The sequence below is a fragment of the Mus caroli genome, unplaced genomic scaffold (assembly GCF_978045245.1).
Source record: "Mus caroli unplaced genomic scaffold, Mus_caroli_1 scaffold_7, whole genome shotgun sequence".
NCBI classification, from domain to species: domain Eukaryota; kingdom Metazoa; phylum Chordata; class Mammalia; order Rodentia; family Muridae; genus Mus; species Mus caroli.
In genome coordinates, this window is record NW_028227262.1 from 77,349,267 (window position 1) to 77,377,239 (window position 27,973).

The 27,973-nt window shown below is 40.6% G+C and overlaps 1 protein-coding gene and 1 non-coding gene across 2 annotated transcripts; both read left to right on the forward strand.

The window, feature by feature from the left end:
• Window positions 1-100: 100 nt before the first annotated feature.
• Window positions 101-27,961, forward strand: Ptcd3 (pentatricopeptide repeat domain 3). The gene is made up of 24 exons (XM_021164475.2): window positions 101-231; window positions 1,359-1,411; window positions 1,509-1,545; window positions 2,856-2,901; window positions 4,539-4,607; window positions 5,038-5,142; window positions 6,737-6,860; window positions 9,627-9,742; window positions 10,867-10,922; window positions 12,135-12,222; window positions 13,204-13,264; window positions 13,712-13,797; window positions 14,752-14,896; window positions 15,957-16,007; window positions 18,815-18,907; window positions 19,132-19,160; window positions 20,068-20,174; window positions 23,209-23,287; window positions 23,388-23,478; window positions 23,941-24,026; window positions 24,992-25,140; window positions 26,372-26,413; window positions 26,940-27,098; window positions 27,369-27,961. The coding sequence occupies exons 1-24, from the start codon at window positions 116-118 to the stop codon at window positions 27,445-27,447; spliced, it is 2,067 nt and encodes a 688-aa protein (XP_021020134.1). The 5' UTR covers window positions 101-115; the 3' UTR covers window positions 27,448-27,961.
• Window positions 25,921-26,057, forward strand: LOC115031440 (small nucleolar RNA SNORD94). Its single transcript, XR_003837065.1, has one exon. It is a non-coding gene; the product is annotated as a small nucleolar RNA SNORD94 (small nucleolar RNA).
• Window positions 27,962-27,973: the final 12 nt, after the last annotated feature.

Consider the following 27,973-nt stretch of genomic DNA (forward strand, 5'->3'; position numbering starts at 1 on the left):
TAGCCAAACAGGACCTTGTGACCACCCGTTTGGAGATAAGACGTCCCACGCCAGCCCCGCCCCTCGACCCTGCAGGCCGAGGTCGTTCCCGACGTGCTCCGCGAAGAGTCCAAAGATGGCGGCGGCGGCGGCGGCGGCGGCTGCAGCTCGCCGCCTGCCCATTCGCAGCGGGCTTGTCTTGCTGCAGACCACTCGGGGGACGGGTGTGTGTGAACCGAAGGTCTGTTGCAGGTAAGAAGACCCCGAGTCATTTTGGTCTTGCATTTCCCTGAGAGTCGTGAAAGTAGGTAAGATGCAAAGGTATTTGCATGGTCGAGGCCCGGCGCTCTCAAGGGTAAGTAACACGAGGTAGCGTCGTATTTAGTGATCTTTCGATCTGCGAGTTCGGGAATTCTTTCGGAAGATTTTTATTGGTTGGTTGTAATACTGTATATAGCCAAAGTTACCCTTTAAACTAGGGCCCTGTTCTCGTGAAGTTTACATTTCCGTGAGTGCCTCTACAAGCCCCTACATAAATTTCTTTATCACCCCCCCCCCCATATTCATTTTAACCCTGCCAAAAAGGGCAAAGTAACAGATCTTTCACAAATAAAGGGCAGGCTATTATTACCAATATGGCCTCAACATTATGAGAACCTTCAGCTAAGAATAAGCTAAGACTTTAGTAAAAGCAGAAAGCCTTAAAACGTCTGACCCCGTTCTTTCCATCTGTATTGTTGCAAATACTTATGTAATTTCTTTGTACATCCTTCATACAGTGGCCTGGTAGAAATAGGAGGCATTTAGATGTAGTGTAAACTTGTAACCCAGTTTTATTTATTTTTGTGTATTGGTCCAAAGACTTCGTATGAGCTAATTATCTACTCTACTATTGAGTTAAAATCACCTACTGAATAAAAACTTTTATGTTCAGTGTTAACAGTTAGCTCATAGTGGACAAAACTCTAGAGAGAATTCTAAGTCTTGCCGGGCGGTGGTGGCGCACGCCTTTTATCCCAGCACTTGGGAGGCAGAGGCAGGCGGATTTCTGAGTTCGAGGCCAGCCTGGTCTACAAAGTGAGTTCCAGGACAACGAGGGCTATAGAGAGAAACCCTGTCTCGAAAAAACCAAAAGAAAAAGAAAAAAAAAAAAAAAAAAAGGACTGTCTGAAAGAACTGTAGGGAAAACGGGAAGGAGAACACCAGCTCCACAAAGTTGCTGAGTGGCCATGTGGGTGCAATCACACAAAATTAGAAAACATGGCTCAGAATGTGTGCCTGCAGGTGTAGCTGAGTCAGCAGAGCTAACGGTAGGAGCTGAGCTGAGGCCATCAGGGAGCAGTGCTAACAGTGGGATTTGTGTTTTGTTTTTAATGCAGATTTTATGCTGGAACTGAATCCCTCCCAAAGGTTGAAGGAGTAGATATAACAGGTATTTTTAAAACTATGGAAATAGAAGTTTTTAAAAATGAAAAGACATTGTATTTCTTTGTGTTGTTAGAAAATTGATTGTTTTTTTTCTATATAAGGGATTGAAGAAATAGTCATTCCAAAAAAGAAAACATGGTGAGTATTTTGCTATTCATTTACCAGGTGATTGGGTATTTACTGTAAATAAAACATAAGGATTTAAAATAGTGCCTAGCACATAGACAAATACCGTGTTAGCTGTTATTTTTTAAGTCTTGTAATATAATTTTATGTGTAAACTATACATTTAATTTATAAGTGAACTATTAGGTGTACTTTTGTTTAATTTGATTTGTAGTGGCTATTTGATATCATTGTATAATTATGATTAGATTCATTTGTTTCCCTGCATAAGAATTGGAACAGTGGCTGGCCATGGTACCATACTCCTTTAGTCTCGGGAGGCAGAGGCACAGGGATCTCTGCATAGTAGGACTAGTGTACCTACTGAGTTCATACAGTAATGCCCTGTCTTTAGAAACAAGAATAGGGATAAGAGAGCACTGGAGCTAAGAGTAGGGACTGGGTTACCTGTGAATACAGCAGTCCAGCGTACGCCCCTTTGCACACCTCTATATCCAGAAAAACGACAAGAAATGCAACAGGGAGAATATTTATAGTGTGCTACAATCTAGTTGTCACCTGCCTGTGATGTATCTTATAGTCCTATATGTATGCAATTTTACCCGTATAGATAGACAGAATTTAGGTAGCTATTGAGTGTTGTTTTGTAGTGACATACTCCTGTAGTCCCAGCACTCAGGGCAGAAGTTGGAGGGTTGTCAGGAGTCCCGGGCCAGCCAGCCACTTATTCAAGAATTCCCTTTTTCCTATTGGTAGTTCTTGTGAGATGCATTAGGTAAAGAGTGCAGGAAGGCAGGATGTAATGTGATCATTGATTACGGTGATAGTTCAGCAGGCCTGTGGAAAATGTTAGGAAACTAGAAACGGTTAGCAAGTCAAGGCCTTTAAAAAATTCACTTTATAAGCTACGAGAGCTTTTAGTTTTCTGTATAGCTGGGGGAGAGGCTAAAGGCAAAAAAAGTAACTCGAAAACTATGTTTTAAAAATGTCAAATTTTGTGTGGGCTGCAGCTTACTTTGTTTACATATTTCTTACGTTTTATTGTGTACAGCCCTGCCTTTCCCATCCCCACCCCACCTCCCAGAAAAGAAATGGTGTAGGGTGGATACTGAACCCTGATGTGGGTCCTCTTCCTCCCTCTTCTGAGATTATAGGATTTGCAGAGATGCCTGCTTCTCACCTATTCCTGTTGTAGTAAATAAGTCCAGGCTCTAGGTGAGAGCTGAAGTGTCCATCTGGTTTTATGCCCAGTATCTTCTGAGAGTAGAATGACTTGATAAAGGTTGACTTGTGGGGGATAAAGTATCTGTTCTTTATTCTAGGGATAAAGTAGCTGTTCTTCAGGCACTTGCATCCACAGTAAACAGGGTAAGTAGAATTTTAAGGGTTAATAACACATTCAGTGTTATAGCTCTTTATTCACCATAATTAAACTGTTGTAGCTAGAAATTTTCTTAAAAACTAGTCCAATCTCTCTTTTGGAAAATGGGAAAACAGGTTTTGAAGCGACCAGCATAGGACTGGCTAGGATGTGATGCCCACGTAGTTTTTTTTGCAGCATACTGGTAATTGTGTGTTTGTGCTGTTTTGCTTTTAGAAACAGGTTCTCTCTGTAACATAGTTCTGGCTGTCCTGGTACTTGGTATGTAGACCAGGCTGGCCTTGTGCTCACAGAGATCCTCTTGCTTCTGCCTCCCAAGTGTTAGAATTTCTTAAAGGTGTGCACCACCAGGTCCACCTCACACTAATAATTTTTAATTACTGGAAAAGCTTCTTGAAATACTTGTTTCTAAAAATGACATGAAGTAATTAAATAAATTAAAAATTAGTTAAAAAAAAACAAAACAGGTGCTTTTTTCTGAGGATAACCATGTACAGCCATTGTCTTTATATGACTCTGAGACATGGGTCTTTCCTGCTGGTGGTAATACACTGGTCAAATACAGATCTTTTGATGGGTGTGGTAGAACATGCCTTTAATCCCAGCACTTGGGAGGCAGAGTCTGGAGGATCTCTGCGTTTGAAGCCAGTCTGATCTGCATTATGAGTTCTAGGATAGACCAAAACAAACAAACAAACAACAAAAAGCAGAATACAGATTTTTCTGGGCATGGTTGTGCAAACTCATAAACTTTGGAATCATCGTGGACTAAGGTGGAGTTCACATAGACGCCCTGGAGGTGAGGTGACTATATAGGTTAGGGAGCTGGAGTTTGATACCTCCTTAGGTTTCCAAGAGACACACATAGTTCTGAATAGCATTTCAGATGCCTATTTACAGACAAATGAACTAACTGTTCAACAACTATCCACCTGATTCATTGGAGCCAAGGTCTCATCCAAATGAAGAGCTCAACTAAAAAGGCTAGTTTAACTAGCCAGTATTCTGGGAATCTCTTGTTTCTGCATTCTGAGCACTAGAATTAGTGGGCTAACTAGAGGGCTGGCATACCCATCCCATACTTATATGAGTTCTGCCTCGTGCTTGCACAGCAAGTGCTGGATCTGTTTAGCCATTCTCAAGCCCCTGGAGAAGGAACTTTCATGTAAAGTTGCACATGGGTACATAGTGACTATGCAGTGAAGGAAATCTTATTGCAGGAAGCTGTTGGTAGGAGTAGGTAATTCATGGGTCCCTTACTAGAGTTTAAGACAGTGATAGTCCTGACAGCACACTGATATCCTAAGAAATAGACTGAGGAATTAGCACAATGCTAAAAATGCTTACTAATTAATGTCTGAGACCCTGGGTTCTATCCTAGTAACAAGAGAAGGAAAAACCTTTTAAGATGGAGCCGTGGGAGTTTGTACTTACCAGCTTTGTGTTGTGCAAACGTGGGGGAAGTCTTACTGACATGTGTTTTCTTTTTATATAGGCAGGCACATGGTCATATCTACATGTACATTTCCTGTCTTAATTAAAATTTTATTTTACAGAACTTGTGATCATTAAAGCTTAGACATTTTAGCAAAAATCTAAAAAGATGTATGTGCCCTTTCCACAGGATCCTACAGCTGCACCTTATGTATTTCATGATGATCCTTACCTCATACCAACCTCTGCTGTGGAGTCTGTGAGTACTATTGGGTAACTTTTCTAGGAATTTTTAAAAGCCTTACTGGTTTGTGTAAGGATATATAAGTAGCTGAACTATTAAAATAAAATAAGAAACATTGAAAAGCTTACAAATACTGACAAATTGGTAGACTCTGAATCTTAATTTTATCACAAAATATTTAAGTTGTTTCTGAAAAAGGTTTTGGGTTTAGTTTCATTTGTTGTTTGTTTTTTAGTATTAAGGTCTTAACTAACCCTTAAGCAAACCATGTGTGTCTGTGGTGTATATAAAACATGACCTGAAGTCAGTACCATACTCAGAAGTGAGACTTCTTGTATTATTGTATTCTTTTTCCTGGGGGAAAGGGAGCAGTTTTTGCTGAGGGTGTAGTCTTGCTTGAGTCTAAATTATTTCTAAGTGCTAATTTGTATTTTTTCTTATATAGCGTTCATTTTTATTGGCAAAGAAGTCTGGAGAGACTGCAGCAAAGTTTATTATTAATTCATATCCCAAATATTTCCAAAAGGATATAGCTGAGCCTCATATACCGGTAAGGAGAGGTGATTGTGTCTTTTACATTGTAATGTGAATGCAAATTAAATCATACTTCCACAGCAGACTTAGCCATTTTAGTGCCCAGGATATTAGAGTGAGAACCTTTGCTAACCTTTTAAAATTCCTTTTTGTTTGTGAATCTTCTACTCTATGACAGTTCTTTTTCAGGGACCTCTAATGGCTCCTGCCATTTCCTTATAAATATTGTCTTTATGAGGGTTCTTTGCCCCGGTTTTTCTCTTGTACAGTCTGCACTTGGTGTTTTGGTCATTTTTGCACTCCATTTGCATTGTCGTCTGTCTTACCCACATTCCTCTTCTTGGAGCCTGAGGCCATACTTCTGACACCCCTTGGAACAGGAATTGTACAGTGTCTGCAGAGTGTCCACCCAGCAGCCACTGCAGTCAGTTAACTGTAGCAGTGGGAAATGCCATCCTAGGCAGCTCCTCCTGCCTGCAGCCTCTCCCTTCCCCTTCCTTTCCCAAATTCACCCCCAGACAAGCCGTCCTCCTCATACTGCAGCTTATGTGGCAAGCCAGAACAGTTGTATAGTAAGAATATGAGAACAGTGGCAGTTGTAGAATGCTCATTAGTTGGCCCATCACTCCCCCTTTTGGCTGGCAATGCTCCTGTGCTTGCTGGAAGCCGCATGGGTCTCCTGCCTTGGAGGTGGTGTCATTGCACACTGTACTTTAATTAGCTCTGTCTCGAGGGTTCTTTGTTGGTGATGGACTATAGACCCTCTTGTAAGCTCTCTGCCATTAGCTATGCCTGAGGATTGCTTTTCCTGCTGTGACAAAATACCTGACAAGCAATTTAATGAAGGAAAGTTTTAGGTCAGCTTAGAGTTTAAGGAAATGCAGCCCATCATAGTAGGGAAAGACTTTTAGCAAGAGCAGTAGGCAGCTAGTCACAGTATAATAGAAAAGGGAGGAGCAGAAGCCATGCATCCTAGTGGTTAGCTCACTTTCTCTTTATATACAGTCCAGAGCCTGTGTGAAACCATCCCAGTCACATTTCCACCTCAGTTAACCTGACCTAGAAAATTCCTCACGGGCATATCCGGAGACTGATCCTTTTGGCTATTCTTGAATCTGTCATGTTGACAGCATTAACTGTCATTAGAATGGGAGTGCTTTGAAGGTAGAGCACTCCCTTTAAAAGCATCTTAGAATCCCTAGTGCCTCGCTTAGTACTTGCAGTAAAGGAGCTCTCATTTGAAATATATTAGAAACATTAGCAAATGGAGTAAAAGCCAAGCAAAGTATTTAGATCAACCTCAGGTTGAGGCCCTTAGTTGGAAATATGGAGTGAAATTTTATGTTTGAATATTTTTAAATTTTCATCAAGGCAAGGAGCTGCCTAAACAGCCTTCTGTCCAGGCTAAAGACGTGTATTGGCCTTTCGCGCTCTTACTTGTATATTCTGTTTTAGATTTTGTAATATGTTCAGATGTAAGTGTTACGTGGTGTAGGAAACAGGAACTGGAACAGCCTGTTTACTTGGGTCTCTGGAGGCTAACAGCCTCGCCTAGTGTCACCCTGCTACCTTGGCCTGTTTGTAGTCATTCACTTATCCTCTTGTTCTAGTGCTTAATGCCTGAGTACTTTGAACCTCAGATTGAAGATGTAAGCGAAGCTGCCCTGGAGGAGCGAATCAGACTCAGAAAAGTCAGAGCTTCTGTGGACATGTTTGACCAGCTCTTGCAAGCAGGTGACTCTTTTCACTCAGAGCCCTCCTTCAGCATGGGGACCTTGTTTGGAGTCCAGTTAGCTTTGAGTAAAAATAAGAAACAATGTTTACTCTGCATGCTGGCGCTGTTTGTGATTTAATTGGTATAATATGCATAATTCATTTTCTGCTCTTAGCTTCACCGTGAAATTATAAGTGAGGTAGAACTGCAGGTTTATCCCCTTTTGTCCTGTGCACTGGCAAAGGAAGTACATGGCCTCTGTTTCTAGCGTTAGGTGTGAGAAGGCAGAGCCAAATAAAACAGAAAACTTGATCTTTATTTTATGTATGAGTGCTTTGCTTGCATATATATCTGCATCATTTGTGGGCCTACTGAAGTGGGCCTCGGATCTTCCTTAACTGCACTTACAGAGAGATATTTTATCACCGTTGTGGGTGCTGGGAATCAGACCAGGCCCTATGGAAGAGCAGCCAGTGCTCTTAACTCCTGAGCATTTTTTGAGCCGCAGAGAAATGCTTTAAAAGAAAGACTTGTTCAGTGGGGATCAGGGACTTTGATTGATAGGGTTCTTCCTCACTTGGTAGCCTAGCAAAGATCTTGTCTTTTCTGAGCATCTAACTAATGTCCTGTTGTGTTTTCAATTAGATCTGGATGAGTTTATTAATAAATATAATTCTAGGTAACGTGACTGACATGCTACTGTAAATACGCATGTGGTCTCTTCAAACTCAGCTGTTCTCATTAAATTTTAGGAGTCTACTCTGCTTTTACGTGAATTAGAATAAAAATTTTGCTAAACATAAGGGAAACAAACTGGACAAATCATTGAACATAGTATTTGAACCCAAAAATACTTTCTTACACTCTTTTTCAAGAGTTTGCTTATGGGCTGGTGAGATGGCTCAGTGGGTAAGAGCACCCGAAGGTCCAGAGTTCAAATCCCAGCAACCACATGGTGGCTCACAACTATCCATAAGGAGATCTAGAGCCCTTACATGGGTGTCTTACATATAATAAATAAATAAACCTTTAAAAAAAAAAAAAAGAGTTTGCTTATGTAGCTTCTAACAACGTATCACACGCACAGCTGAAGGGTGACACCAGCCAGTACACTGGGGAGGTTCTACCTCTGCTTCCTGAATGTGAGCGACAGTTGTTATGGATCTGCAGTGAACTCCTCAGTAACACCTGCTGTAAAAACCTATTGAGTGACTGCACATACCTATACCATTGTGGGCCCCACTGGAAGCCTCAGCACTCAGGCGTTAAACACTGTTTCATCAAGGGTGACCTTGAACTCCTGCCTCAGTGTCTTGAGTGCTAGGATTACAGGCATGGACACTTATGTTAAGCTTAATAAATTGAGTCTTTTAGGGTTTTTAAAAAAATATTTAGTTTTGGAAAACATTCTTTTAAAATTTTTTTTATTATATTTTTGCGTGTATGAATGTTTTGCCTGCATGTGCTTGCCCCATACTCTAGGAGGGCAGAAGAGGGTGCTGGATCCCTGGGATTCAAGTGAGGGTAGTAAGCCACCATGTGCTGTTCTGGAAGTTGAACTTGGGTCCTCTGTCAGAGAGCAACAAATGTTCCTAGCCACTGAGCCATCTCTCCAGACCCCTCTACTTTTCTTTCCTTTGTACTTCTCTCTATAAAGTGAGTGCTGAAGTGGGAATTATCTCATTTTGAACAGTGGGGGTTTTTGTGGATTTTATTGTTACTTATTTTTGAGGTGCTGGGAGTCAAACAGGTTGGAGTTTTGTTGTTGTTGTTTTTGTTTGTTTTTTTATGAGACAGGGTTTCTCTGTGTAGCCCTGGCTGTCCTGGAACTCACTCTGTAGACCAGGCTGGCCTTGAACTCAGAAATCCACCTGCCTCTGCCTCCCAAGTGCTGGGATTAAAGGCGTGTGCCACCACTGCCTGTCAAGCAGGTTGTTTTTAAGGTTATTACAATTACACAGCTATTTTAGTAGTTCTGAGCACATTTTTAATGAGGACCTGAATCCAGTTGGGATAATTGTTTGAGTTTATTATAGTGGATCAGGTGTAAGAGAATTGAGAATTGATGTGGACCAGCAGGTTGTCCTTCAGTGATAGGTTCCAGAGAGGAGTGACCAAGGAATCAGAAAATAAGATAGGAAAGCTGGCGTCAATAGATCTTGTACAACCTGAGTCTTACGCCAAACGAATTTATTCAGAAAAACAGTTTACAGGGTGTCTTAGGGTTTCTATTCCTGCACAGAACATCATGCCTAAGAAGCAAGTTGGGGAGTAAAGGGTTTACACTTCCACGTGGTGTTCATCACCAAGGAAGTCAGGACTGGAACTCAAGCAGGTCAGGAAGTAGGAGCTGATGCAGAGGCCATGGAGGGATGTTACTTACTGGTTTGCCTCCCCTGACTTGCTCAGCCTGCTCTCTTATAGAACCCAAGACTACCAGCCCAGGGATGGCAACACCCACAATGGGCTTGGCCCTCCCTCCTTGATCACTAATTGAGAAAATGCCTTACAGCTGGATCTCATGGAGGCATTTCCCCAACTGAAGCTCCTTTCTCTGTGATAACTCCAGCTTGTGTCAACTTGATACACAAAACCAGCCATTGGGGGGTGGGGGTTGGGGGGAGTGACAGAATCAACAGAAAACAATCATTCATTATGTACTAATTGGTAACATGGTAGTGGAAATAAGCCACCATCAATAGAAAAAAAGCGAGTTTCATTCAGGAGGCTTTGGGTGTTTGAACATTTCTTTGTTTGTTTGTTTGTTTGTTTTCCCCTAATTACAGGAACCACAGTCTCTCTTGAAACAACTAATAGTCTTTTGGATTTGTTGTGTTACTATGGTGACCAAGAGCCCCCAGCTGACTATCCTTTTCAACAAACTGAACATTTGGAAAACTTGGTAAACAAAATTAAAAACTTGGCTTTTTTGTTTCTAAAATAATATTTTCTCAGTGGGTTAGGGGTCTGTGTCTTGTCATAGCACTGAGAGGTTTTATACTGGGGTGGCCTTCTGTAAACATGACAGGGTCACATGAGCCTGTTTTCCAGTCACTTCTAATCAATGTGCACTATACAAAATAGTATGTTTTGTTACGACAGTTTCATGCTTGTATGTAATGTATTTTTATCATACTCCTCCTTCCTTCCCCCCCTTCCTTTCCCCAGGGGTGTTTTTCATCTTCCCAATTTATCCCTTTGTACTTTGTCTTTAGGATGTATATGTTTTAGGAGATTGTACAGATGAGAAAAAGCAAGCAACATCTGATTTTTTTTAATCTATAGATAATCTCTAGTTCCACCAGTTTTCTTAGAAATGACATAATTGTCAACTTTATGGCTGAGTAGAGCTTCAGTGTGCTTATGTTCCACACATTTTGGGGGAGGTGAGCCTAGGCCCTCCATATAGTAGGCAAGGACTGAATTGTGAAACTGTCTCTTCTTCCCCTACTTTTGTGGTTGGTTTTTTGTTTTGGAATTTTTTGTTGTTGTTGTTGCTTGTTTTGTTTTAAGACTCACTGAGATTTGCCTGCCTCTGCCATCCAAGTGCTGGGATTAAAGGTGTACATTACCTTGCCCAACCCTGTTCTTTTGTTTGGCTGGTTGGTTTGGTTTTTGAAACAAAGATTTTGCTTGGAATAGTCTTAAATTAAATTCCATATGCCTTGGCCTCCCAAGTAGCTGGCTTGTAGGCTCCTTATTAGGCCTAGCTATTCATAGCTGAGTGTGCTAGCACACCTTTAATCCCAGCACAGAGGCAGAAGGTAGGTCTCTGAATTTGAGGCCAGCCTGATCAGATTTTAAATGAGTGATCATCTGGAGATAAAACAAAGGTGACAAATCTGACTTTCTCAGTGTGCACTAATTTTCACACTAAAGGAATTCACTGTAGGTGTGAACATTTGGGGGGTTTTCCTTTGCCTTTTGATGATCTGATATTTAAGTTTTTTAAATTTCCTTTTTTTTTTTTTTTTTAAAGTAGCTTGCAAGCAAGCATTGTCTTACCTTTTATTTCATCTGTTCTAGGAAGAAGCTGCAGAGGAAAATAATCAAACATCCAAGATGGAGTCTGGTCCTTGGAAGTATGTTAAACATGAAAATCTTGTGTTATGGGAATTTTACAGTACACGAAAAATATACTACATTGTCCTCTAGAGTTGCGATCCAATAAAATATTCTAAAATAGAAACTTTTTGTTCATTTTACAGGTTTATTCCATAATCTGTCTTTGTATATTTATATTTTATACCTTTTGCCTTTTTTGGTTTGTTTCATGAGACAGAGACTCTGTAGTCTTGGTTGTCCTGGAGCTCACTATGTAGAAGAGGCTTGCAACAAACTCATAGAGATGCTTGTGTCTCCTGAGTGCTGGGATTAATAGTGTGTGCCACTATACCTGGTTTCTTGGTTGCTTCTTTTAAGATTCCACTTATATAGCCCAGGCCAGCCTCAAACATGGACCATTCCTGCCAGGGACTGGTATAAGAAGTGTGCCGCATCGCTTGTGGCTTAGACTGTATTTTATAAGATTGTTACCTTCTGCCAGCATACAGAAATCCATTTCGGGTTTGGCCTGGTTATACTTTGTGTTGTTTTTCATCTGTGTATAGTTTAATTAGTAATGCTACCTTGAGATGTAGATCCCTAATTCTTAAAGATTTGATTTGATTGGATATATAGAAAAGAAAGGCTACCATTAATACTAGAAATTCTAGTTTAGAGAGATGGCTCAGTAGTTAAGAGAATTTCCTATTCTCACAGAGGTTCCAAGTTCTGTTCCCAGCATCTTGTATGTAATTCCAGCTCTGGGAGATGTGACCTCCATGGGCACTAGCACACACTCAAACAGATGCACACACACATGGACTTTGTAGTAAGATCTTAGTTCATATCATGGGATTTTCAGTATACAGAAACATTTATACAAGGTAGGTACCATTTTCTTACCCTCTAGTAAAGAGGCAAAACTGCTCATGCTAGAATATGGCAAGACGCAGGATCAAGGTTACCTTGTGGAATTTTATTTTGGGTGGGGCAGAGATGGAGCCTCTGCTGTGTATCTTGTTCTTTGTATTTGACCTGGGTATTTGTTAGATATTAATAACCACTTTCTTGTCATTCCTAACCATGGCCCTGACATCTATGACAGCTTAGGATCTTTAACCAATTTTGAGGTGATAGCCTGTCACACTGAGTCATAGAACAGTTATATGTACAAACATTTCCAGAAAATGGTGGCACTCAGCACTAGTTTTCTCTGTGCCTCCAGTTGATATTTCCTCTGATGTTTCTAGAGCACAAAACAATGCTGAGAGGATCTTCGCTTTAATGCCAGAGAAGAATGCACGCTCCTACTGCACGATGATCCGAGGGATGGTGAAGGTACCTTTCTTTATTTGAGTTCGTTTTGTTCCACCCCTATGCTAAAAGGGCTAGAAAATGCCTGGGATCATGAATATATGCAGAATGTGATATTTTGGGGGTCAATTTTAAGCAAGATATCTATTTGCTTTATACATTTTTCAATAAGCATAACATGAAAAGATTATATTTTTTGAGACAGGGTCTCTGTGTAACCTTAACTGGATGGATGAGCAGACAAGGCTTAAACTCCCGAAAATCTCCCAGCCTCATTACAGGTGTTCCACAATACCTGGCAAAAAAATTCTTTTTTCCTTTTTAGACAGGGTCTCTGAAATTGTCTGTCCTGCCCTCAGACTCAACAAGTCTTCCCAGAATAATTGGGATCCTGGGCATACACTACAATACTTAGTGGTCATTTTATGTAATATCTTTGTCAGCCTGTGTTGTCTACAACCTCTTAAATGAGATCCTAATTGTGTCTTTGTATCAGTCCTCAAACATTTTTGAATTTAGCATTTCAGATTTTTGAATAGGGATGTATCATTAAGTTTTGTGAGATTTTAAAATTCATGTATGTATTCATGCATCTGTCTTTGTTTAAGTTTATTATGTGAGTGAGTGGGTGTTGGGTTTTTTGGAGTCAGAGTCCTATAGGCATGGGAGTGAGAACGCCAGTGCTTTTGGCTGTCTTCAGGGCTGAGCCGAGCTCCCCCACTTAGACTCACATTTTAGAGCAGAGGCTTGTTGGAAGCTTTCCAGTGTGTGTTGGAAGATGTCCAGGTATATGGTCTCCCCCGTGTCTACCATTAGATGTGAGTGACTTGTTTCTGCCTCATTCTCAGTTGTGACAACTGAGACTGTCTCTAGGCATTGCCAGTGCCTCCTGGAAGAAGCCCGCTACACTGGGATGCCAGCTTCCCGAGAGTAGGAGCCTTCTGTGTTGTGTGCTCACCTTCCCAGTTGGGGAGACTTTGATGATGTTCGCTTTTTCCTCTCTAGCACCGAGCTTATGCACAGGCGTTGAACTTGTACACAGAGTTATTAAATAACAGACTTAGTGGTGAGTTTAAGGGCCCCCTCACACCTCTGTCTTCCTCTAACACAGTGGTTCTCCACCTTCCTGATACTGCAACCCTTTAATAACATTCCTCATGTTGTGGTGACCTGCAATCCATAAAAGTATTTTCATTCATATCTGCAATTTTGCTACTGTTTTGGATTGTAATGTAGTACCTGATATGTGAACCCAAAGGGTCATGGCCCACACAGATTGGGAACTGCTGCTCTTACCAAGATTCAGTGAGGTCTTTGGATTTTGCTCTAGTTGTTTTGGGGCTTGGGAGGGTGTTTTTGTTTGTCTTGTTGTGCTCATAATTAAAACGGGAGTGGAGAACTAGTTCTAAGGCCTTACTGAGATTAGCTAAGACACCAAGACTGACCATTATCTCATTTTCAGCTTTTATGAGGTGAATTTTCAACCTCACATTTTGTTACTTTTTCCTTACAGCTGATGTATATACCTTTAATGCATTGATTGAAGCAAAAACATTCATACTCAATGAGAAATTTGAGGAAAAATGGAATGATATACTGGTAAGCAACCAGCTTCTTTATCTTCTAGCTGCCTTACTAACAAAGGTTAACTTAGCATTTCTGTGGCCATCTTTGTTCTCGTGGAAAAACTCCTCAGTGTGCCTATCTACCAGTAGAAAAGAAAGCACTGATCATCAGTCACCATATATAGCAAGAATTCAGGAAGAGCTGCAACAGTTCACTGTAATTGTTTTTGTTGTAGGTTACAAAGGTATCATATGTATTAAAATTCTGGCCAGAGATGACAAAGGGAAAATACCAGAAAGGATTTTGGGCAGAAGTTAAAAGTAGAACGTTTTAATTGCCGGGCGTGGTGGCGCATGCCTTTAATCCCAGCACTCGGGAGGCAGAGGCAGGCGGATTTCTGAGTTCAAGGCCAGCCTGGTCTACAAAGTGAGTGCCAGGACAACCAGGGCTACACAGAGAAACCCTGTCTCGAAAAACCAAAAAAAAAAAAAAAAATAAGTAGAACGTTTTAGTCCCATAGTTCTTAGGTTATTTTGTTTGTTTTATCTCAGTTAGGTGGAAGATTGCAGAGAGACACCATGATTCCTTGCATGGATGATATAGGATGGAGAGAAAGAGGCTCTTTGGCCCCCTGACAGTGTTAGGCTTTCCTAGAGGGTGGGAATGCTGCCCATGCAAGGCAGTGCTTAGTCACGGTTTTGGGGTTTTCTAATTTTCTTTAAGAAAACACCTCACTGTGTATCCCTTACTTGCCTGGAGCTTGCTATATAAGCCACACTTGCTTTGAACTCAGAGATCTTTTGTTTCTGACTCTTAGGTGCTGGATTAAAGGTGTGGGCCGGGCTGTTTACTTATTAAAGCATATAGTTTTTAATTGGGAGTATGGGTGTTAATTTGCTTTACATGTAGCCACAGAATAAAGTTTTCTCAACAGTTTTGGCAAATTACCTTAGATTAAAAAATGTTTCCTGTTTTGGATTCACCTAGGATCTACTGAAACATATGGTTGCACAGAAAGTGAAACCGAATCTGCAGACTTTTAATACAATATTGAAAGGTCTCCGGAAGTCTTACTCACTTGGAAGGATAACAGCCTTACAGATACTACGTGAAATGAAACATATTGGAATAGGTAAGGAATCCACACTGAAGATGAGGTGCTGAGGTGGCCGCTGGGCTCAGCCACAAAAGCAGGAAGTGTCTTCATCCTTAACATCAAATCATTCTGTTAGGGTTTTCTTACTGCATCTGTAACTTCAGGTGCTGTTGGCCCTTTGTATCTGTTGTATCTATCTTAGAATTCAACCCCAGATAAAAATGGCAGGAAAAGGGCTGGTGAGATGGCTCAGCAGGTAAGAGCACTGACTGCTCTTCCGAAGGTCCTTAGTTCAAATCCCAGCAACCACATGGTGGCTCACAACCATCCGTAATGGGATCTGGCGCCCTCTTCTGGTGCGTCTGAAGACAGCTACAGTGTACTTACATATAATAAATAAATAAATCTTTAAAAAAAATGGCAGGAAAAAATAATTGTAAACAGTTTTTAGTCATTCATTCCTAAATAATACAAGAAGTATTTGCCTAGATTTTATAGCATATCAGATGTTACTAGTGGTCTAGAAATGTTTTGAAGTACACATTAGGGTATGTGTGGGTTATATGCAAATATGTTACCATATCAGCATATAGTAGCCAGGCATCAATGGGATTCTTGGTCTATATCCCCATGGATACCAAGTGGACACTGTCTGCAGCAATGGGAGTGCCTTATACTTGGTGTTCTGTGCAGGAAGTACAAGGTTACTTTAACATTTGAGAGACATTTTTTCTGTAGCTCTCTTGTCTTTGATGGAAACTGATTGCTTTGTTAGGCAGCTTTAAATTCCATGACATTTTTCTAGCATGATTAGATACTCTAACCCAAATTATGTGCTAACATGTTGTAGATATTTCAGTAATTACTTGAAGATTAGGTGGGCATTAATTGACTTCATGGTGCTTTGCTCTTCTCACTGATTGTATGAATATGACAAAGTACTGCTGTCTTTAGAGTGATCTCATCTTTTTATGAGATGAGCTAAAACTATCTTCAGAGGAATAGAAATAGTAACATTGTGTTTCAGCTTTATTTTGGATAGCTGTGTTTTTACTGTTTTTTTTTCCCCCCCCCTTCATCTACCTGGTAATTTGAGAACCCTCACTTGCAACATACCATCATATTATTCACCTGTTTTATCCAAGAGGTATGTATAACCTTATATTATCTTGACTTGTATATAAATTGACCATCTTTGTTGAGTTGCTATAATTGTTAAAGTATCTGCTCTATATATGAATTAAGAACAGAGAATTCACTGGGCGTGGTGGTGAGTACCTTTATTTAATCAGAACACTCAGGACGGGGAGGCAGGTGGATCTCTGAGTTCAAGGGCAGCCTGGTCTACCTACAGAGAGTTCCAGGACAGCCAGGGCTACATAAACCATGTTTTCTGGAAGAAAAAAAGAAATAAAAAAGTTCAGAAGTGGCAGGTGGGAAAGAACAGTGACTGCTCTTCCACAAGACCCAGGTTCAATTCCCAGCACCCGTGTGATGGCTTAAAATCATCTATGACTCCAGTTGCAGTGGATCCTAAGCTGCTTCTGGCCTCCAGGACATGCATAAGCCGACAAGAGGACAAAAACCCATGCACATGAAATAAAAATAAATAATAATTTAAAAATAGAATTCAACCCTACATGGTTGCCTTCCTGTAATCCTGCACCAGCACTTAGGAGGCAGAAGCAAAATCAAGGTTGGAGACATTGTGTGACTAGTGGTACCCTTGATTGCAATATAAAATACAAATCATTCTTGCACTACAAAAAAGAATAGGCAAGGTGGGTTGTAATTAAGGGTTTCTTTTGGTCTTTAGAACTGTGCTACTCAGTATAATCGCTTAGTAGCCATAAGTAATTACGTAGTTTATATTATTTTTAAAATCTTGACATTAAGCCTTACCATTCATTCCCTTTCCTTTGTGGCTTCTAAGAATCAAACTCCATCATCAGGCTTGGCAGCAGTTGCCCTTGTGTGACACCGAGCCATCTAGTACCCCACGATGTGTCCTTTCTTAATCTACCATCTATACTCTTGCCAGTCATCTTCCTCAGTGATTCCTCTTCTCCTCTCACATCTCATATATGAACATATGCACCTCGGTAATCTAGATGTTATTTGAAAGAGAAATGTAATATTTATGTGAATGTAACATAACTGTACTTAATATGATTATCTCCAATTCTGTTTTCCTACAAATGGGACTTAACTGTTGCCCTTAAAACGACCTCTATCATGTATTTCAGACCTGCTGGCACCTGTCTATAATCACAGAATTTGATAAGTCAGAGCAAGCATGTTAGATGTTTTCCAAGCCAGCAAATGCTATATGAGTCTCAGAAAAGGGGATAGAGGGGAACTAGGAAGATAGGTCAGTCTTTAAAATGCTTGTTACACAATCTAAAAACTATAGACTTTGATCACCAGAACACAGGTACACACTTACAGTCCTAGCAGAAACAGGTAGGTCTTTCACCTTGGGGCAATCCAACCTAGCCCTTTTTTCCTTGCCCTTGTCATTGCATTTTATCAAAGCACCAAGACAGACCCTGTTTCAAAAAGGCTTGATAGTTCAATGGGCTAAGTGTTTGCTTTGTAAACCTTGAGAACTTAAATTGAATTCCAGAACCAATATAAAGCTAGACTAGGTAGTGGGCATCTAATTCCGTGTTCCACAGTGAGATGGGAGGACGGGACTAGGGAATCCCAGAAGCAGCTCGGGTAAACCTCTGGTCCATGATACTCCTACCTTAGTGTTGGGATCTTTAGAGAGTCCTTGCCTGTGCCATTGTCTTGAAGTGTTGTCCCTTTGGTGGTTTCTCTCTAGCAATTTTAGAGTGCTAGGTTAGGTCTTACATTATATTCTAAGACTCATTTTTGAGTGAGTTTTTTTTTTTTACACACTTTTTTTCTATATATAAAAATAGAATTTTGAGGGCCAAAGAGATTGGTTTAAGTCAGTGGTTCTTTCCTATTGCTGCAACCCTATAAAATAATTGCTGCAACCCTTCATGTTGTAGTGACCCCCCCAGCCATAACATTACTTTTGTTGCTCCTTCATAACTGTAATTTTGGTATTGTTCTGAATTGTTATATAAATATCTGATATGTATCCCCTGTGAAAGAGTCGTGTGACAAGGGGTTTTGACCCAATGGGTTGAGAACTACTGGTTTAAATGGTTATGAGAACCTGCTGATCTTCTAGAAGACACGTGTTCTGCTCCACAAGCTTACCCACCAGGTTCTGGGGATCTGGCATACTCTTCTGGACCTTGGCAACACCTATTCACATTCACATTTATCAGTGGATATCAACCTGAGAGTCATATGTCACATATCCTGCATATCAGATACTTACATTTCCATTCCTAACAGTAGCAAAATTACAGTTGAAGTAGCAACGAAGTAATTGCCCTATTAGTATTCAGTTGTCTTTTTTTAAAACCCAGTTCTTTGGCTGTGTAGCATAGTGTCTTGAACTTGCTGTGTAGTTCAGGTGAATCTGATTCCTATCTTCCTACCTCAATGTTGGGATTAATGAGTATATATGGCTCATGTGACTTCTAAGAACCACCCCATCCAATAAATTTGCTGTTGGATTTGGTCTTGGCTTCCTTATCTGACTTGACTTTAAAAGAACATAGGTACTCCTAAATAATTTAGTTAGGTGTTAGTTTTGGATCTCTGAGTGTTGGCATTTGTCCCATTCCAAAGAAATTTGAGCTTCTTAAGAGATGGTAAGGGTAAAGTCTAAACGGAACCCAAGGATGGATGGATGGATGGATGGATGGATGGATGGATGGATGGGCTTTGGACCTGCCCAGCTTTCTGCCAGGTCTTAGGCTAAAGATGGAGGCAACAGATCGGAGGTGTTTGTAACTTTAGGCTGTGAAGTTAGTCGTGCTTATAGTAGTGGATTCTTGATAAAAACCCATTTGCCTTGCTTTTTTGTAGGTTTAAGCTCTATAAAAATGCCATCCCTCATCATCTATGATATCATGAATGAATTAGAGGGAAGAACATTTTCTCCACAGGACCTTGATGATGGTAGGTACAGAAATTGCTTGTGCTTTCCCCCAGCTCATGAGGGGTGGTTTGCCTGAATTCTATTAGAGGCCTTATGCTTTGAGCAGTGTTTATTTAGCTGAGTAACAATATTTGGATTGAACATTCTGAAAGAGCCAAGGTTATCTATAATGTATTAATGTTACTGATAAGAAAATAAAGCTACATCCACACCAACCAAACTTCTTGTGAACTTTGGTTTTCAGATAGATTTTTTCAGTTGGCCATGAGTGTGGTGAGTACCACTTTATTACTTTGTTATCCCTGATCTAAGGCTTCCTCTCTGTTTCCTTGTTTTGCCTATAACTGTGGGCTTCTGTGTGTCTCCTCTGTTCCTGTTTTTGCTTCTACTCCTTTTTTCTCTACAATCTGTATCCTATCTCCATTACAGTGTTGCCTTTTTTTTTTTTTTAAGATTTATTTATTATATGTAAGTACACTGTAGCTGTCTTCAAACACTCCAGAAGAGGGCGCCAGATCTCGTTACGGATGGTTGTGAGCCACCATGTGGTTGCTGGGATTTGAACTCTGGACCTTCGGAAGAGCAGTCCGGTGCTCTTACCCACTGAGCCATCTCACCAGCCCTGCCTTTTTTTAATACCTGTTTCGATTAAGTTTTCAGAATATTTTTCCCCATTAGCTTTGTAAAGTGATGGAAATAGATTATTATGCTTGTTTTCATTTTATCATCATCACAGGAGAACTTTGATGTTTTCAGGATGAGTAGAGAATATCCTGTTGATTGTGTGGCAGCCTAGTTAGTGTCTGTCCTCTGGGCTTTTCCTCTGAGATGGCCACGCAGACGCAGCCTCTTTGGTGTTTTGCAGGAGAGGTGATCAGTGGTATTTCAGTGCTGGTACTTGGAGCTGTTTCATGGTGATTTTGATAGTACAGTGGTAGAACTGCTAATATAAAATTTTGTCTTAAATTTCATAAACCTAGGGTTTATTTTACCCAATTCCTTCTCAGTTTTATTTTTTTGTTTGTTTGGGTTTTTTTGTTTGTTTGTTTTGTTTTTTGGCTATCAATAAATTGAATCTAGTGCTAAGTATTTATACAAAGCAATAACGGGTTTTTTTTTTTACCCTGTTGAGCCATTGGCTTATAAGAATGTCTAAGTAATACTGTTTGCAAATTTTCAGTGTTCATCTCTCAGAGATTTAGAGCTTGCTTACCAAGTACACAGACTTTTAAACACAGGGGACAACCGGAAACTGATTGGACATGATTCTCTACGTAAGCTATATTAGTAAGTATGTTACTTAATATTTTATTATATGTGTGCTTGTCTGTGTGTGTGTATATACACACCTGTGCAAGCATGTGAAAACCAGAAGGGTACCGGGAATTCTTCTCCGTCAGTCTCTACCTGTCCTCTAAGGCAGGATCTATTCCTGAAGCTGGGGCTTGTGACTCAGCTAGTCTGGAAGCCCAGCAAGCCTATCTCTGTGCTGCATGGGAGTTGCCTATAAACACTTGGTAGGAACGCCTGGTTTGTTAAATACTTGCTGGGATCCAAACTCTAGCCCTCATGATTTTGGACCAAGGGTTCTTAACTCTTGAGCCATCTTTCTAGCCCCCTCCTTTCAGTTTAATTTCTAGATTCAGCAGGGGGAGAATCTTAAAGACTGTATATCTTAGCTCTAGTTTTAGGTGATGGGCCCATTATTGGTACTCGTAATTGAACACTTCATAAAAGCAGTGGGGCTGAGGAAATGGCTCCATGGGGAAAGTGGGAGCATACGTTTTTAGGTTTGGGTTCCCAGGCCCTACTGGTGGTATGTGTTCTGTAACCCCACGATGAAGCAGGAAGTAGATATAGGCAAATCTGTGAAGACCAACAATGTTCAGCAATCCAAGGAGGGGATGCAGGGCTGGCGATAATGTAAAGCATGCACATGCTAACACATTTAGTGGTTAAAGCCAGCTCCAGCAGCTTCACACATACATACATACATACATACATACATACATACATACATACATTGGGTAAATGGAGCAAGGCTTAATGGCGGATGACATGTAGAAGGACCTACAGTGGGCAAGTGGGCTTCCTAGAGATAGCCCACCATCTTACACAGCTGCAATGGCTGTACCTCAGCCTTCATCTACAGATTACTTCTTGCTGCTGCCATGCTTTTTCATGCTTGTCATTGCTATATTCCTCATACATCTAGCAAGGTGTGATTGCCTCTTGAGAGAGAGCCCACTCTGTCGGGCAACTTTCCTGCAGATCAATATGAAAATGAAATTTCCAAAAATAATATTGTTTAAATGAACTAATAATTTTACAGACTTCCTGATTTTAGTCAGTCTTAGGAAGTTTAGGGTAATTGATAGAAAGTTTAAGGAGATGGATGAAGTTGTTTTTCCAGAAGGTGTAATAAAGTTAGAACTGTGAGTGGAATGTGTGCCCTCCTTTGTAAAATACTGGGGGCTACATCTGTTAGAAAACAAATACAGTGAGTTTTCATGCATTACAAACATATAATTGTACTTGGAAAAGAAAAATAGGCTTGGGACAAGGTCATTATCAAAGAAAACATTGTAGGTTGGGTCTGAGTTCTAGGATCTCGTGATCTAGGGATGTGGCCATAGGTTTCAGTGTGCACTATGAAAAAACAGCGTTATGGATAAAGAGTAAGTAATTCTATTATGAATATAAGGATAAGTAATGATTATTAGTTTATCTGAACAAGACATAAGATAGGTTATCTCTCTTGCTAAGTATAAATTGTTATCAGCTTAGCATAGGAAAGAGCTTACTACAAACTGGATTGCTTAAACTTTAGTAACAAAAGAATTATTGCTTTGGGGTTTATGGTGAACTTGTGGAAAGAAAGAAAAATGGGGATATTAGTTAAGTATGAATTTCAAAAGAATAATATATACTCCTATTGTAATTTCCTTTTGTGTAGTGATTTTAATTGTTTGTTTGTTTGTTTGTTTGTTTGTTTGTTTGTTTGTTTTTCAAGACAGGGTTTCTCTTGTGTAGCTCTGGCTATCCTGGAACTCGCTTTGTAGACCAAGCTGGCTTCGAACCTGCCTCTGCCTCCCAGGTGCTGGGATAAAAGGCGTGTGCTACCACTGCCCGGCTTTAATTCCGTTTTGAGGAATGTTTTTGTGGTGGTTGTTTTTTAGAAATGATGTAAATTGTGACTCTGAGGTTTTTCTTACAAAACTTTAGTCTTAGGTGGTATAAAAAAAGCTAAGAAAAAAAAGTTGTTGGAGTCAGCTCATTGGAGTTTTCTCTATCCAAATATGTATATGTGTGTGTATATATGCGTATATTTATGAAGTTTGTTCAAGCTTGCTTGTTGAAGCTTACTCCAGCCACACATAGATATGTGTGTATATCTATGTATGTATGTACATAGGTTGGAGCCTGACTCCATCTAGCCAGTGTGTGAATGTGTATAAATATATGCATGTAATATTTATGTATGTGTAAAGTTGTTGGCGCTTGTTTCATCCACCAGGTGTGTAAGCATGTGCTTGCCTTACATTGTTGCCAACCCCCAGTCCCTCCTTAGACCTCTGAACACATTGTTGGAGCTGGATATAGATCCCAGGGGTCAGTCCCCATTCAGGGTGAACACAACAGTGGAACTTGTGGTTCAGTGAGGTTTTGGAGAGGCAGCTGAAGACGACATCTGAAACAACTCCCTCTCCTACGAGCATCTATCTAGGCAGGCACACCTGTGTACATATACGCAAACAAATTGAAAAGTAGCAGTAATATTAAGACTAGTCTCTTATATGTACATAGAGATTTTATTGTGTTACACTTTATGCCTTTATGTGTGAGGGTTGTTTTTGTGTGTCCAGGTCCTTGTTTCCCCACTGAGTACTTTGAATACAAATGTTATTTGAGGTGACTGCTTTCTAGGATCTGAGAATAAGTAGTAAGCAGGAAGCCCAAATAGTCCAGCTGAGGATCCAAGATCTCAGCTGGGAAATTTAGTAGATATCACTCACTTGGTCAATCATTGACCATTCTGACTTGAAGTTACATATTTTTTTATTTTGTGTGCAAATGCACAGCATTTGTGGGGGGAGGGGGGTGCCAAAGGACAAGTTGGTGGAGTGAGTTCTCTCCTGCCTTTATTACATGTGTTTCAGGGATGACATGTGGTAAAGTACCTTTACCCATCTCACTGACCTAAAGTTGTAAACTTTAAAAATTTATGATTTAATACCTTAATAATTCTACTGGAATTTCACTAATCACACCTTATCGCTACACACAGACTTTAATCTAAACACACTTTTTCTCTCCACAGTTCGAAGTTTTTCAGTTTGATTTGTTCACTGGAACAAATTGATGTCACCTTGAAGTGGTATAAGGACCTAATACCTTCGGTGAGGGACTTCATTACTCATCTTTTGTCTTTGTTGATGAATTTGTGAGAATGCCTTTTCTGATGGATGCTATAAAATCGTGTTTGTATTTCTCCACCAGGTGTTCCTTCCCCACCACCAAATATTCATAGGTCTTCTTCAAGCATTGGATGTGGCCAATAGGCTAGAATTGGTCCCTCAGATTTGGAAAGGTTGGTGACAGTTGATGATTAACGTGTACATTCTAAGACTGAAAGCCTCCATTCTTAACAGAGGCTAGCACATTTGTTAAGGTCAAACTTGAAGGCCATTGCCCATGTTATATTGGGTAAGTTAAGTACAGGAAAATACGATCTTTCTGATATCAGTGCCAGAGAAATTAGTACCAAAGTCCAGCTCTGTGTCTTACCCAAATATCTTACACAGGCTGTGTTATACATTGACTACAAACATTTCTGATTGGCATTTGTCAACAGGTCTCACTGTATAGCTCTGATTATCCTGGTACTCATTTTGTAGACTAGCCTCAGCCTCCCAGAGTAGTGGAATTAAGGTTTTCTTTAATTCTAATAAATCTAATTTTAATCCCACCGGAAGATAAAAGTCAGTAATGGATAAAAGCTCACCAGATGTTTTGCATTTGGGATATCACTGTCATTTTCTTTTGCTTTAAGATAGTAAAGAATACAGTCATACTTTCCGAGATGCCCTAAGAGAAGAAGTATTGATGCTCATGGCCAGGGATAAACACCCACAAGAGGTAAGGCTGGCTTGAAGCTCAAGCCATCATCATGATTAGAGGAGTACTGACCTGTGTATTTGCTAATGCATCTATCTTCTTAAGGTCCTTGTGGGATGTTCCACTGACAATTGTAGGTTTAGGTTAAACACCTATTACCATTAGCAGAATACCACTCTTAGTGTTAACCTCATTCCTCTAGTCCAAAGTGGGTACCAGAAAGAGTTGTGACATTGAATGCCAGGTTATTTAATAATTATTTCATGACCTAGAGAGAGGATTCCTAGGAAAGGCACTTGCTCTTCTTCTAGAGGATCGGGAGTCAGTTCCCAGTACTCACATCAGGCACTCACAAACATCTGCACTCAAAATGCATTTACTCTACCACACACACATAATTAAAAATAAGAGAGATATGAGCTGGAGAGGAGGCTCTGATTAAGGGCAACTTGTTCTTCTTCCAAAGTACCCTGGTTAGATTCCCAGCACCCATGTCTGTGCCTCCACTTCCAGGGAAACTGGCCTCTGCAGGCATCAGGCACACATATGCACATGCAGGCAAAATACCTATACATATAAAATACGATTTTCTTTTTTATTTATTAGAATTATTATTATTAAACCACCACCACCTGGAGAGATGTGTCAGTGGATAAAGGTGCTTTCTGCCAAGTCTGATGACCTAAGTTTTTTTCCTGGGTCCTACCTGGAAGGAGAGAACCAATTCCCACAAGTTGTCCTCTCACCTCTACACTTGGGCTCTGGCATACTTGTGTGCACATGTATATACACAGTCGATCGATAAATTGAAACATTTTAAAGGAAATTCATTGTAGGTTTCACACATGTAGTTAAATTGCACTATCCCAAGACAGGTCAAGGCCTCTTTGTTACTCTGTTACTTGTTTGCTGTGCATGTGATAGTTCTTGATTTTAAATTCTTGTCAGAACAACTAAGAGTTCTGCTGACTCTTAGGGCCTCTCAGCTTCAGGTTGCATTTGCTGACTGTGCTGCTGATATCAAAGCCACATACGAAAACCAGGATGCCCGGCAGCCTGCTTTTGATTGGCCAGCCAGCCCTTTACAGTATATAGCTGTCCTTTTTTTAAGAGGTGGCAGAACCCAGGAAGCCTGGTGAGTATGTTTCTAAGTGTACGTGTTAACAGTAATTCTTAGAGCTGAAACATTTACTTGGGTTGATAGGTGAATATTCTCTATAAACCTGAATATACATGAGGTTTTAGTGGACACTTGCAAATATCAGTTAAACAAGAAACTTGCTAAGGCCAGTATGTGTGATGTACTTGAAAAGAGGATACTCAGGTGAGCTGAGAGTTCTCTTTATTCCATACCTTTTGGCTTTCTGCATCTTATTGGGCAAACAACTCAGCCTCATTCTTCTGCCCCCATGGCTCTGAGTGATGAGAGAAGCACACCTTTGGAAATGCTCTGGTAACACAGCATACGTGCTCCTCGTCCCCATCCCTGACCTACAGTGTGGCCTGAGGACCTTAGACTTCTGGCCACTGGTATTTCCAGAAACAAGACTATCTTTGGTTTGTGCCACTATTCTGCTTCTGTGTGTTTTTCCAGTGCTTCACTAATATACTAAATCTAGTCTTTATAAGTGGAGACCTTAGGCTTACTCATTTTTCCAAAATTGGAGACATCAAGATTATCTCTCCCTGCCTCTCTCCGTGTGTGTGTAGGAGGACTTGGGGGGAAGTACATGAATGTATTGGATATTTATGGCCAGTCCAAACATGCCTGCCAATTCTCCAGAAAAGATGTCTTGTCTTTGGCTTGTAGCTCACTTAAATGGGACCTGTTAGCACCTTTTTTTGTCACAAAACAAACAAAAAAAAAAAAACCAAGGCGTTTTTCATGGTCAGGCAGGTTGAACACACTATGAAGCAGGCTGTGATGATTGGCGCAGGGGTACGGACCTCAGCTGAGTCATGGGAGCTGAATGTATGTGTTTTGCCTCTGTCCTGCATGTGGCAGGCTATTGGCATTCACATACATGAGACTGTTGCCTTAATCTGAGCCTGTTCTTCATAATGGAGATTTAGAGCAGACTGACTCAGGCTTTAAGAGGAGCTTAGGCTAAGCCCAGGCTACTACCCCTTCTAGTCTGCAGTGTCGGGCAGATTCCCTCCGTGGGGGATAGAACTAGCACTTCTAAATTGGCCGCATCTCAGATTTACCTGTTGAATTTGTGCACCCAGATTGGGAGCTAGTGGAGCCCACAGGAATTGAGAAAGTTTGTAGGTCACGTAGCTTCTGAACCCGAGAAAAGGATAGCTTGCTTTGTCTAGCTGCCAGTTGTTTTCTGTCAGCAGTCATCTGTTCTCTTCTTCCACAGGAAAATGTTGGAACTCTTCAAAAAGCATAATAAGATTCCCAGGTAAGTTGAGACTCTAGGGCCTCAGCTGGTACAGGCTTGAGTTAGTCACATGGGCTTTGACTCTCTGGTGCGTGGTTGGAATTTCTTCACATGCCTAAACCCTCCGGTTAGGCAGGCAAGCAGTTTCTCTCCTGCCATTCAGGCATTGTAAGCAGGCCTTTTCTCTGTTCAGTGATCATTTTGTGAAGGGGGGGTGGGGGTGGTATATAGAATGTTATCCTCTATCTTTTGTCCAAAGTTAATGAGAATTTGAATAATATATTCTGAATCTCGTCTATAAATATTTTACTAAAAGTTAATAAGTTTGGTGCACTGGAGAAATGGCTCACCTTGCTGCTTTTCCTAAGGTTTAGTTAGTTCTCAGCACCCACATGGAGGCTCACAACTGTTTCTAACTCCAATTCCAGGGGGTCGACACTGGCTTCTGGACATATGGTACACCTACGTACATGAAGACACTTGGATATATAAGTCTGTCGTAGAAAAGTGAACTGGGTACAGTTCAGTTTTGCTTTCTTTTATACAGAAATGAATTGCTGGAGGAATTTATGGACACAGCGAAAGCATCCGGTAGCACTGCTCTGGCCATTGAGGTTGTAAAACTGGCAAGTGCCTTCAGCTTGCCTGTTGGGGAGAGCCTTGCCCAAAGAGTAGTGATGGAGTTCACAGTTGACCCAGAACAAAAGTAAGTCTATCTCCTCTTCTGGTGCTTATAGCATTCTCTTCTGCTTCCCTTACAAAGCGAGGGTTTGGTGATGTAATGCCTGTTTCCTCTGTTATAGGTTTCATCATAAACATTTGGTTTTTGGAACTTTTTCTTTGTTCTCATAATAGTTCAGTGCAGTTTGGGGGATCCTTTTTCTGCTTTGAAAACTGCTATGACTGTGTATAATCAAAGATGCCAAACGCCCTGACTCTGTGAGCTGAAGTGTGTTATCATTTCTCTTCCTTACAGAGAAGCCCTGGGTAACCTCACTGTACTGAACAGTAGCGATGGAGAAAGCAGCAGTGACAGTGACAGTGACGACAAATGAAGGGGAGAGGTGGCTCACAATAGCTGCTGGAATGTTAGAAGTGGTAAAAATAAACAGATACAGGGCTGGGATCCAATATAAGCTCTGTGGTGTTGTACTGGCCTAAACCTAAGACCCTGGGGTTCATCTGCAGTACCGCTAAGATGCACATCTGGCCAGTTTTTTGCCAAGACAGCAACAAGCATTGTGAAGTCTGACTTTTGGAGAAGAACAAATTCCACATAAACACACTGTTTGCAGACCTCATTCCTATTACGCCCATCATGTTAGAACCCACAGGCCTTTGCTGCCTACCTGCTCTGTGATGTGTGGTCCTTTGGCCTAGAGACAAGAATTCAAACTGGTTTTCATGGAGATGGGTTATTACTGTTGAGTTGATCGTATCCCGTTTTGAGAGTACTTAAAAAAGATGGATGCTCTTAGAACTAATTAAATCAGAAGCAAGCTACTGGTTTAGGCTGCCCAGATGGTAAAATCATTAAATAAAGCAACTGTGTTATTTTTAAAAATCTAATTCTTTGTAAGT

Excerpts from the sequence above, each read along its gene's own strand:
- Ptcd3 (XM_021164475.2), top strand. The coding sequence starts at position 116 with ATGGCGGCGGCGGCGGCGGCGGCGGCTGCAGCTCGCCGCCTGCCCATT. Across the intron at positions 4,608-5,037 it reads CAACCTCTGCTGTGGAGTCT|CGTTCATTTTTATTGGCAAA; the intron begins GTGAGTACTATT and ends TTTCTTATATAG. Across the intron at positions 20,175-23,208 it reads TCTCTACGTAAGCTATATTA|TTCGAAGTTTTTCAGTTTGA; the intron begins GTAAGTATGTTA and ends TTCTCTCCACAG.